At 38.9% G+C, this 13,055-nt stretch overlaps 1 protein-coding gene across 1 annotated transcript in view; it reads right to left on the minus strand.

Annotated features, from left to right (window-relative positions):
• The window catches only part of Snx7 (sorting nexin 7), an 89,243-nt gene that overhangs the window by 62,223 nt on the left and 13,965 nt on the right, over positions 1–13,055 (minus strand). The window contains exon 2 of the mRNA XM_050145274.1: positions 5,214–5,417. Coding sequence (XP_050001231.1) covers positions 5,214–5,417 — 204 coding nt within the window. The remainder of the gene's footprint in view (positions 1–5,213; positions 5,418–13,055) is intronic.

Genomic DNA, 13,055 nt, shown 5'->3' on the forward strand with positions numbered 1-13,055 from the left:
TTTGGAAAGTGGGCTCGGAATGTAGGTTTCAAACATTCTTCTTTTCTTAACGTGATTAACATTCAGAATTTGAGGAAAGTTCTATTTTTAAAATCTGGAAAATAACCTGAATATAACTGAGAAGACTGCTCTCTTGGACGTGGTTCAAATGAACTGCTTCCACTAAAATTCGCTGTTGGTATGTAAAAATTCTAACATTTTGCAGAGTGATTTTGCCACTTTTTCAAAAAGAATGTAATTAATGGATATTTAATGTGAAAAGATATTTCTCTCTATAATTTCTCAAGGGGTTTTATTTTGAGCTACATGCTTAAACTCCAAAATTTTAGCAAATACATTACGCTTTCTGTTCCTAGTAAATGAAAAATCGGTGCCAGCTCATGTGACAAGGACATGGGCTCAGCATCAACCTCATATTTCCTGCCTGCCTACATCTCAGGCCAAAATAAAAGTAGTATTTCTCTAATTCATACTTACCTCTCACGAGAAAATAACCACTTATACCAATGTCTCACTTAGCTGAATTTTTGCATATAAAATACATATAGTAATATTTAGGTTGAGGTTTTCCTGCAGCAGTAAAGATAGAATAAAATATTGCAAACATATCACCCTCTCACAGAAAAATAACAACTATCCAAAGTGGTGAATTAGTTTTAAAATTAAGCAGTTTAAGTCATAGGGTATCGTTTTAACCATTTAGAAATCATTAATAAGCTCATGAAACTGTACAAATCCTTAGAAGTCTATGTTTATAATATAACACAGTATATCTTAGGAAAATGTTCTCTTTGCAGTTGGAAAAAGTTGGTATACATCGGATGCAGAAGCCTAAGAATCTAAATGTTCACGAAACACTTCAAAATGTAATTATTTTGCAAAATGACACAGGGTATGGAAACAGTAAAAACAGAAAATCTAAATACAGTAAAAACATATTTAACAATACATACATGCTGACTGACATGTGGATGTATGTATGCATGCTTGCATACATACACACACACACACACACACACACACACACACACACAAATGAATGAATTAGTCACTCTCATCCGACTGAACACCAGGCACTACAAACAGGTTTGTGAACAACTTCCAGAACAATAAACTGACGTGACTATTAATAACAATGAATGCATTCAAGTAACGGTTGAAGAAAATGTCTTTCAGCTGTCTATGTCCTCAGTCACTGCCAATTCTTTAGTAAACATAAAACAATTTGTTATAAACTCCAGCATGAAGATGACAAATCATATCAGAGAATCACTCAAGTCTGTCCTTATCACTCTATCAATGACTTAAAAGAATTTCCTAACATATAACAATTGAAAACAGAAAATGTGGCCAGGTCTCAGCAAAATATTTCTTTCTACTACAGGATCTTATACTCCGCCTGAATGGGCTATGGCAAGGAAAGAAGCTATAGCTATCTGAGTTTAGAAAATGACTGATTTCTGTAGAGTATAGAGTCACCATCCCATCTAAAGCAGAAGCTTCCCAGCTATAGGACTAACTGGGTTTGAAGACAGATCTTCAACTTAGAAAGAATACATATTCTACAGGGTGTGCTTCTGGTGACGATATTGCTTCCAACTTGAATGCAGGTTTCCATTGGACCAATACTACAAACAGTGGTTACATTTTCATCTGCGACCACAAGAGCTAAGAAACTTGACTTTGAGCACCAATGGGTCCATGTGAAACACACCCTAAATGCACTGGTTAGCTCAACAAATGCTGACCTTTGATCCAGGGTGAGCAGGTATTCTAAGATCACACGTGTTGTAGAATATTATTTTAGGGCGTGTTACTTTTGTTTGTGCTCTGGAGCAGCAAAGATGTGCTTGATTAAATAAAATTCACGTGCAGATGGAAGGCAGTGTCAGCCACTAGCTGACCAGGTCTAGTAAGGTGAGCATCCAAACTGCCTAGGCTCCCACAAAGCCAATACGTGCAGTAGGATCAAAAACCCATTGCCATTGTTCTTGAGTTCTCAGTAGTCCTCATTGTCCGCTATGTTCAGCGAGACCGGTTTTAACCCAGGCCTTTTCAGACCCAGGCTAAATGATCCTAAGCATGAGGCTATCAGAGTTTGCAAGTGACTATGTATATGTGTATATTCTTATAGATCTTAGAATGCATGAACTGCAATATTATAAAACTAAAACTGAGGTTGGGGGTGTATTTCAGTTTGTGAGAGCTTGCTTATCTTGCATGAGGTATGACACTCGGCACTGGCTCGGCCAGGTGGTTGGCTCACAGTAATCTCAGCACACAGGAGGTGCAGGCAAGCGAGTCATAACTTTAAGTCACCCTAGTCATCTAGTGATTTCAAGGGCAGCTTGGGCAAGGAGTTTTCTCAGAGAAGCCATCCATAAATGTCCAACGTTTGTAGCAACTTTGTGTTTTCCTTCATAAGACTTAAAATTAAATAAACAGAAAATCAATTAACACCAAAATTTTAAAGCAGAAATCTCTGTCCAACATGGGTTGCCTGGCCAGAGATAGATTGGTAACAGATAAAATAAATACTCTGAACAACACTAGCATTTAAAAAAAATTGTGTACAATAGTGCACGAATGATAGTAATCAAATAAAAAGTTATTTTAATAACAAAATTCACACCTAACAGATGTTCATATATTTATATATGTAATGTATATTTATTGCATGTAAGTGTAGTCAAAAAGTAGAAAAGGGCACTTAGTTTATAGTAATGTGAAAGTCAGTTTGCCAGTTCTACATACACACAAATGTAGTGGGAAAAGATATATTAAAGTAAATCACTTTTGCTTAAATAGAGCTCTGCCAACTATTATGCTGTAGAACTCGTGTAAAGTTGTTGAATTTCAGCTCCCAATGGAAGGAAATGAGGGCAAATAATAGTATCTCATTTCCTTAATTGCTTTCAGTTATGCAGAAAGTGTTTAAAGCATTGCTTGCTCAATGTAGTCACCATTGATGACAACTGGTTCATATGTTCTAATGTCATTTTTATTATTACTTCTATAAAAGCAGCCCATTTAAATATGATGGGGAAAAGACAATAAGATGGCTCAGCAGGTCAAGACACGGGCCACCAACCCAGACAATCTTGAGTTCAAGCTCAGGGACTCCCACATCCCGCAAGCTGTCCTCTAACACCTGGGCAGTGCCATGTGCACTCCTGCACATACCCACATACCCTTGCACACTAAATTAATTTAAATGAAGTCAGTTAAAGCGTCGTACAAACAAGGACAGACAGTTCACGGGTGTCACTGCTCAGAACCAGATCTCCCGGGTGCTTCATAAGGGACATCTGAGAAAGTCAAATGATGGGGAGAGAGCTGTTCCACAGATCCTCTTCTTGGAGGTGACAAGGACAAGAAAATAGGTGCACAGTTAGCATAGCGAGAGCACAGAACCCCGGGTCCACTCTGAGCAGTAGGCCCGTATTCATGTATTCAGGTTTCTACAAAAGTCTCCAAAGTTAGTGCCGTTATGCTATTTACAAATGAAGAAACTGATTAAAAAAAAAAAAAGAGGTTGATTGATATGCCCAAGACATAAAGCAAACGAGAGAAATCTAGATTCAGCTCCTTGCTAGCTTGCTAAAACCCATCTTGATAGCATAAAATATGAGGATTTTACTCATTAATTCAACAAAATAGTAAATTATCAAGTAAGTCGCTCCTGTTTGGAATTACTAAAACCTTCCTTGAGAAGCTCAGGCTCCCTGGAAATAAATACAAATCCTCACACACTTTTCTACTTACTAAAGGGGAGACGCCAGTTACTAACCACTTACCGCATAGGGCTAAGTGTTTTACATTGATTGTTTCACCTAAGTCGATTCTCAGAGGAGCACCAGGTTCTATTACAGAACTAGCATCTCCTAAAATCTAGGGTTTTTAGCTTCAAGAACTATGAGACTTAGAAGGATTGGGATGCATTTTTAGTTGTTTTTCTGTAACTGGATACTTTACATTCTTCAAGGGTTCCCTTGGAATAGTATGGAAGAACAGGGGAAAGCTGGGAGGCACTGGGCAGCTAGAGAAACCTTCTTAGGCAGTTGATATCTTGAAAAGTAAATATTACTCTTTCCATCTAAGGAGATAGAGACATCAGACAGACGGAAAAGCATATTCATATTCATGAGACCAAGAGGCACCTATAATAGTGACATTATAAAAGCCACTCTGCCTGAGCAAAGCAGGGGTTGGGAGGAAGACACGGTGAGCTTATATGATGTAGCTGGGTGGGGTGCACTTTGCACTGAGGGAAATGAGGGGCCAAGGAAAGAGATTCAATATATACACTTTCAGGAACCGCAATGGGCCACAGGGTGGAGTCTGTGCTGAAAGATGGTAAGAGGACACTGTCCAGAATCTTCTCAGCTAGAGGAGATGTTCTTCAGCACTTGAGAATCACGCTGGTGATGGGTGAGCCTTTCTAAAATAGATACTTAACTTGGAAAGAGAGATTAGAAATTAGTCTTAAAAGTACGTACTGAAACAATTACTTTTTTTTCCATTTTGTCTGACATTAGCTTTCTTTGTATAAAGGATGGCAGACTTGTTTTCTGAATCGATTTCTCTTGTATTATTGAACGAGCATTTCATATGCAAACAACGGTTATGGTTTGATCCTCTCTGAGAAGCAAAGGGTATTATACTTTGTAATTCTCAGAAAAATTACAAAATGTTATGTGTCCTATTTTTAATGATTTCCTGTCTTTAACAGAAACCAAACTCTTCTTTTTTCAAAGGTATCTATTTTTCTATCTATCTATCTATCTATCTATCTATCTATCTATCTATCTATCTATCTATCATCTGTCTATCTTTTATTTCTTTGGGGTATTTCTTTTGAAATAGTGTTTCATGAAGTCCAGGCTGTCCTTGAACTCTTTACACTGTCACGGTGGCCTCAAACTCGAGCTTTGCCTGACTTAGCCTCCAAGTGCTGGGATTCCAAGCATGCTCAACCACACCAGGCTAGTTATCATTTTGTATGATAAAAACCAAAATCTTATTCTTTGCAGAACAACCAAAAAACACCACTTAATAAAGTCAATTCAAATATCAGTTTTCATAGGAGCCAAACAAAGTGCAGCTAAGATGCAATTATCTTACCAAAATAGCTTTTATAAGAAAAGCCAATGCACATGATTCTTTAACACTGCACATTTTCAGAAGCTTGAAGAGTACAATGGCATTCAAGAAAATGGTCCCTCAGCATTTACCTTGGTTATGATCCTATAAGTGATGAAAGTTTCAATTGTAGTGACATGGCTTTCAGGGGCATCAACTGTAATGAAGAGATCCTTTAGATCTGGTTCATCTTCAAACTTGACTTGGTTTATCATCGACAAAGGGGAAGTTGGCATCATAGGGCTGAAGGAGTTCATGTCCATTAGTGAGGCATCCTAAGGAATAAAGCATTTATGAAGTTAACACCAGGCACTGGCAATAAGGCTCAGTTGAAAAGGGCCTGTACACAAGCGTGAGGACCCGAGTTCAGATCCCCAAGGACCCACATAAAAGCTAGATGCCATGGTGCCCATCTATAATCCCAAGACCAATGAGAAAGACAGAGGTGATTCCCTGGGGCTCCTTGGCCAGCCATCCTAGCTGAATAGATTAATTCCAGGTTCAGTGAGAGAGACCAAATCAGAAAAATAAGAGACCTATCAAGGAATACATTCAATCATCCAATGCTGACTTCTGATCTCCATATGAATATATATACACACACACAATGCACACTAATTCACACATATATGTACATGTATGTACAGACAATACATATAACACACCCACTCATACAAAAACTGACTTCAAAATAAATAGTAACAATTTTCAATTTCTAAGATACTACCAATAATCACTAAAATATAGCAAAAGCAAAAAGGACTCCTGGTATCATAGTTGAATATGTATGCTAAGTCCTTATTTTTATGTGGCTATGAAACATTTATAGCTCAGCGGTTAAGAGCACTGCTGCTCTTCCAAAGGTCCTGAGTTCAATTCCCAGCAACCACATGATGGCTCACAACATCTGTAATGAGATCTGGTCCCCTCTTCAGTAAGAGACCTGGTTAGTCGTCCTCATCAACATAGGCCATGAAGCTGAATATAGACAATTTCAACAGAACCACCATATACGGGGTGCCCATGCGTGTTTCAGCATTGCCAGGGCATAAATATAATTTATTCATTCATGAAACATTTAATCTATGCTTGCTCATAAATTCTACCTAAAAATGATGAGAGAAAGAAGAAGCTGTAAAATTTCAAGATTCCACTGCTTTGAATGTTCGCATTATCTCTAAAATACAATAACTCAATAGTTTTAAGAGACAGAATTGAGTTACTTTGGTTAGCTTTGGTAACCTCAGAATGAGGCTGGGACAGGGATGACTAACTAGCCACTTTACTTTCTTCTTTCTACATGAGAGGACAGAGAAAAGACAAAATAAAATAAAACACCATTGTAGAAACAGAGTAGTTAGTCCAAGGCACCAAACCCATCAACACTTTGACCTTACAGAACTAAGAGGAATTGATTCTTGTTCCAAAATGGTTCTGGAATTAGAAGCACCAGAAGTTGAACGCAGAGGTGGGAGTTGAGCTATAATCCAGAGAAACTGTTTAAATTTAAATCAAACAAAAGTTAGGGTCTGGAAGTTGGCCCAGTTGATAAAGAACTCTCCATGCAAATGTAAGAACTGGGATTTGAACTCATAGCACTCATATCCAAGCCAGAAAGGTAGAGCATCCATCTACAAACGTTCAGCAAGAGGAAATGCTTGGTTGAAACAACAGATGAGGTGTCACGTGGTCACAATCATTGCCAAGACAAGGATAACAATGGCTCTCAATAATAAGAAGGTGCAGGCTGTTGTAATCACAAAATAGACTTGTGAAGGATAAACAGGGCAGATTTGAACCAAGTATACAGGGAGAATCTCCTGACTAGTTGCACAAAAAGTTCAAAACAAGAAATCCCCCAAAACAAAAGCTTAATGAGGTAATTTCTATCTCATGACAGGTACAATAAACTGTACCCAAATGACATAATAAAATAAATTATCAAAATGATCAAAGCAGCCGGGGGATTGTGGCACACGCCTTTAATCTCAGCACTTGGGAGGCAAAAGCAGGTGGACCTCTAAGTTCGAGGTCAGCCTGGTCTACAAGAGCTAGTTCCAGGATAGGCTCCAAAGCTACATGGAAACCCTGTCTTGAAAAACAAACAAAAGCAAACAAACAAGCAAACAAAAACCGATCAAAACAAGTTATATTACGTTTTATACACTTATTTTTATTTTAATTCTGTATCGTGTGTGTGCGACTATGTATGAGAATATGCACATGTGAGAGCTGGGGCCTGCAGATGCTTTTAGAGAAGTTCAGATTCCCCCCGAGCTACAGTGACAGGTGGTTGTGAGCCACATGCTGTGGGTGCTGGGAATAGTAGCTTGGGTCTTCTATATCAGTACTACACACTATTAACCACTCAGCCAGCTCTTCAGCCCAGTGTAATACTTGGGGAAAATTTCACGGTGCATTACTAAAAAGGAATTTTTCATAAAGCATGTGCCCAACTAAATTCCAATGTTTATTATATGTCTGGAACAAAGGGGAGAAGAAAATGGAAGGGATAGGGAATGAACTTAGAAACCATATAGAAAAAAAATAAGTTAACACAAGGGGTTTCAGACATTGGAACATTTCATGCTATTGCAGCTACCCAAGATCCAGCTAACCTTTTGTGGTTGGTGAGTTTGGGGAGAAATGGATCCTTAGTATTTGTTCTTCTCTAAGAAAGATGTTGTTCTCGGTATGTGTATGTATATATACATATTCTATGTGAAGTTTTTTATGTTTTTTGACTATCCTAAAATCAATATACTTTTTTTATAATCAGAAAATTATATTAAAATTGTTAGAGTCATCATAGTAAATGCTAATGTTCCGAAGGAACAGCAATCCTGATTGCAAGTTGGGACAGTTGTCTAGGGGCCATGTGGCAAGAGACTTTGGTTAGAATTTGGTTAGTTTTCTTTTTTCAACTCATCAAGGTTTACATGGCTAAAGAAAAGTGTTAAAGTATTGCAACAAAAAGGATAATTGTCTAAAGTGAAATAAGAAATTCTACATAATAGAATCCTAAGAAGCCATGAAGAGAACTTAGAGCTTCCAAATAAGTACTCCACCAGTATGTATAAAAAAAAAAAACTCCCTCACAACCCTTCCAATACAAATAGTAGTTTTCTAAACTGACAACTTTTAATTTGGTAGGCAAATGTCCTTTAAATTTCCCTGACACTGCAGGCAGCCCCGTGCTCCCGCTTTCTTTGTGTCCACCCACGCTGCTCACCACCACCCACTTCTTTTACCTACTTCGTAATTTTGTGTTCTATTTCCTCTGCTTAAAATGCAGCTTTTTGTAGAGTGGGAAGGAGCTGGGTTGGCTTACGAAGGCTCATAATTCCGCTGAATACAATGTGGTGTCATAAAAACATGCTTCCATATCCAGCAAAGGAAGAAAATTATAGGCTGAGAATTCAGCAACATACAAGATTTCAGTAGAAGGATTTAAATTACTACAGATCCCTCAAAAACATTCTCAAAACTTCAATAAAACCAACATGTTTTAGATTTGTTCTCCCCCACAAAAAAATGAAAACAAAATATGCTGACATGACTTAAAAGATGTACCTTGACATAAATAACTGAGGAAAATATGTGTTTGAAAAGATACACAGAAGCAATTACTCCATTTAACCTCCTGTGGTTGGTGAGTTTGGGGAATGGATGGTTAACACATGCTCTAACAAAGAATTCAACCTCCACCAGTTCTTTCCCCTTTTCCTTCCTTCTCTGTCAACTTTGAAACATGAGCATTATCTTACAGTCTTTTAAGCATTGGAAAAGAGCTTTTTACTTTTTTAATTTTTTTTTCTCCCAGACATGACAGCAGAAGGGACATGATCTCTATGACAAATCTCTTCTTGAATTATATTTAATACCATCTCCTTTGCCAAGTCAATGAACACACACACACACACACAAAACCAAGAAAAACAAGATGTGAATATATAATAAAGAAGAAAGCTTACTTAGCACATTGCTAAAATCTCTTGCATTCTGTCTTTACTCCAAAGCAACAGTCCACTCATTTTCAGAGAGAACACTTGAGCAACTTCTGAATCGAATGTTCTGGAATGGCCAAATCATCCACAGACTTAATGCAGGTTGTGCTGTTGCTATTCTTGGTTCTTTAACTGTTTCTGTTACCATTTCAATCATGCCCCCCCCCCATCCTTAGTCTCAGAGGTTGAAGACCTACACCTAGCACCTTTGAATGTGACTTTATTTGGTGAGGGTCTTTGTGTGCTTGTGCATCGTGTGTACACGGGAATGCACTTGTGTGGGGTACAAACGTGTTTGAGGGTCTGAGTAATGGAGGACAGAGGACAATAGGTATCATTCCTTGGAAGCTAGTTACCTTTTTTTTAGACAACATCTCTCTTTGTCTCAGACCTCTCCAGGGAAGCTAGGCTTACTGACCTGGGAGCACCAGGACCTAGGTATAGACCGGTCTTTATCCCCCTATGGCTCTATGCATGTAAACAGACCTAGCTTTTTCTTCTGCCTTCCCTGTCTCTTTGCCTCCCTGCCTCCCTCTTTCTTTCTTTCTTTCTTTCTTTCTTTCTTTCTTTCTTTATTTCTTTCTTTCTTTCTTTCTTCTTTCTTTCTTTCTTTCTTTCTTTCTTTCTTTCTTTCTTCTTTCTTTCTTTCTTTCTTTCTTTCTCTCTCTCTCTTTGGTAAAAATGGGCTTTGGGGAATCAAACTAAGATAGAACAACTGAGCTATCTCTCTACCCCTGACAAGGTCTTTATAGAACTAATTATATTGAAAGAAGTTCATTTGGTCTAGGGTGCCTGCACTGATCCTGTAGATGTGAGTTCAGACACTAGTACCCACATTAAGTGACTCACAACTGCCTGGAACTCCAGCTCCAGGAGAATTTAACACCTCTGATTTCCATGGGAACCCACACCATCACCTCCATCCTCCAACCCCCTCAAACACAAATCCACCCTACACACAACTAAAGATAGTAAAAATGAATCTTTATAAGTATAATAAGGTCATTAATGTGACACCTAATATAATATAATTGATATTTCTGTAAACTGTATTCAATAAAATGGGGAAACATATATGGTGGGGAAAAAGATGAAGAAATACAAAGATAGCTATGAATAAGCCCAGGTGAGGGGCATGGGATAAGTCCTTCCCTCACAGCCCAAGAAGGAAGCCTTACTCTTGAATTAGTGGCCTTCAGACCTGGGAATGTACCATTTTCTGTTGCTGACATGTCCAATGTATTGAAAATTTGTTATAGCAGCACTGGCGAACTGATACAGTGTTTCTACACCTACCTTTGTACACAGTGAAAGCCTCTGGATGGAAGGGAGAGTGGAAGGAAGGCACAATAAGAAGGTGCCATCCACCACCTATTTTTTTTTCCTGCTTTGTAGGTTAATAGCCAACTCCAGTAACAATTCCCAGAGGAGGCTGCTGACTCTCTCCTAGTTCCCAAACTCTACAACTGAAATAACAGAAATCCACGAGTGAAATTTAAAATCCAGGAGGCCTTGTCAATAATTGAATGCTCAGAAGATAAACACCAAAAGAATTACGTTCAAAGGTGAGCCATGACCTCTCGGCGATGTGTCCCTTTCTAATATCCCCCACTACCAAGCCGCTCAGGATCGCTCATGACTATAACATGAATTGCCCTGATAATGCTAAATCGCATCCGCCATCTGTGCGCAAACCATGATTTTCTTTTTAACAAGTAGAGAGGGAAGAGAAATCAGTGTGAGAAGTGTGATAAATCAGAATACTGGCATGAAAAGGCCATGCAAATAAAATTGCTGAGGCACGAGAAACACGCACACCAAGAGACATCTGGTTAAAAAAAAAAAAAAGGCGACGTCAAGTGGAAGGAGTTTGAGAAGCTGTTGTAAAGAGGGACACTCATCTTGATAGGCTTAAATTTAGGCTTGCCAGCTGTGTTTTGATTTACAAATCCTTCCAATATGCCTGCTTATAATAATAATAATAAAAATAAAGGAGACGGGCCCAGGAAGAGTGCTGAAGATGTGATTGGAGGGAACACTACCACTGCGGTTTTCTATAACAGAGCGCACAACACTCTAATCTTGTTTGACATAATTTCCATTTCGCAGTAGTGTATACATCCTTGCAAACATATACCGCAATTCATTTATTCATTCCTCAGTTTCTCTTATCTTTTAATGTCTTAACGGTGCTGCCTCAGATACGGTTATATTCCCTGGGGCTTCGTGTACTACAGCACATTCTGAACAAAGACATAATTTTACTTGACACAATTGTTCATAATTTTACTAGACATATTTTCTCTTCTGGAGGAAACAAAACATGCTATATAAATCCAGTGTGCTTTGTCTCTATCCAAGCTCATGAGGAGATTTAATTACCAATGTGGTATTGGTGCGTTCCCAATACAACATCCCCATAGTCTCAGTGTGTGGGTGCACCCCTCGCGGTTCTGAGTTCCTTGCTCGTGCTCTCTTTCCTTCTGCTTCTGATTTGGACCTTGAGATTTCTGTCTGGTGCTCCAATGTGGGTCTCTGTCTCTGTCTCCTTTCATCGCCTGATGAAGGTTAATAATGCCTGGGTCTGAAAAAGCATGGGATAAAACCGGACTCACTGAACATAGCGGACAATGAGGACTACTGAGAACTCAAGAACAAGGGCAATGGGTTTTTGATCCTATTGCACGTACTGGCTTTGTGGGAGCCTAGGCAGTTTGGATGCTCACCTTACTAGACCTGGATGGAGGTGGGTGGTCCTTGGACTTCCCACAGGGCAGGGAACCCTGATTGCTCTTTGGGCTGACGAGGGAGGGGGACTTGATTGGGAGAGGGGGAGGGAAATGGGAGGCGGTGGCGAGGAGGAGGCAGGAATCTTTAATAAATAAATAAAATAAAAAACATTACCAATGTGGTAATATGGAAGGGCAATGACATCCTGACTTTTCTGAAGTTTAATTTCTCATTTGCAGTCTTTTAGATAGGTCACCTATCACCTGGGATCCCACAGTAGGGAGACCATGAACACTCTTACTCTTTAAAAATGTTGTATTTATTGTGGGGTGGGGCCACACACTGCAGTCCATGTGTGGAGGCCAAGGAACAACTTTTAGGGGCTGGTTCTCTCTGTGAGCTCTGGGGACTGAACTCTGTCATCAGACTCTAACAGCAAAGTCCTTTAATTTGCTGAGCCATCACACCAACCCACGCAGTGCTGTACCCATAGATTTCTATAGTTCTGGCAGGGCTGCATGAGTTCTCTGCAAAGTGGGGTGATGGCAGCTTTGCCGCCTACAATCTGCAGCCACATGCCAACCCACTCTGCCATCTCTACCATGAACTAAAGCAGCAAGACTCCTTACTAGATGTGGCTTTCTGATCTCAAAATAGCCAGGCTCCACGTCCATCATTTTTTTTCTTTATAAATTGATCAACCTCAGGTATGATATCATAGCAACAGAAAAAGAATTTGACATAATACATGAAAAAGAAAACTCTGCACAGTTGGGCAGAGCTAACCTCAATTCATGCTAAGAGCCGAGTTGTGGAATCTGGTCAAGTTACTAAGGCTTTTCTGACCTTCAACTTTGCAGTTGCAAACTCTTAGGAAAGTCATATTTCATCGTGAATCATGGAGGGTCATTGGGGAGAAGATAATAAATAAATAATAAATGTGAATGTGCAATTCGTGTTTGAAGGTGTTACATCCATTGTCTTTGTTACTAACCGACCAAACAGTAAACATATGGGGATTCTTAGGCTATCTGTTCTCTGTTATTTTTTCAACTTGACCACAACAATATGAAACTGGCTACAGACAACATATAAATGAATGTGTGAGCCTGTGTTCAAATAATTGTTTACAAAAATGAATCCAAATATATCTAACCTTCTTTATGTTATATATAT

Source organism: Alexandromys fortis, unplaced genomic scaffold, assembly GCF_014885135.2.
Source record: "Alexandromys fortis isolate MF-2015 unplaced genomic scaffold, M_Fortis_MF-2015_v1.1 scaffold_19, whole genome shotgun sequence".
NCBI lineage: Eukaryota > Metazoa > Chordata > Mammalia > Rodentia > Cricetidae > Alexandromys > Alexandromys fortis.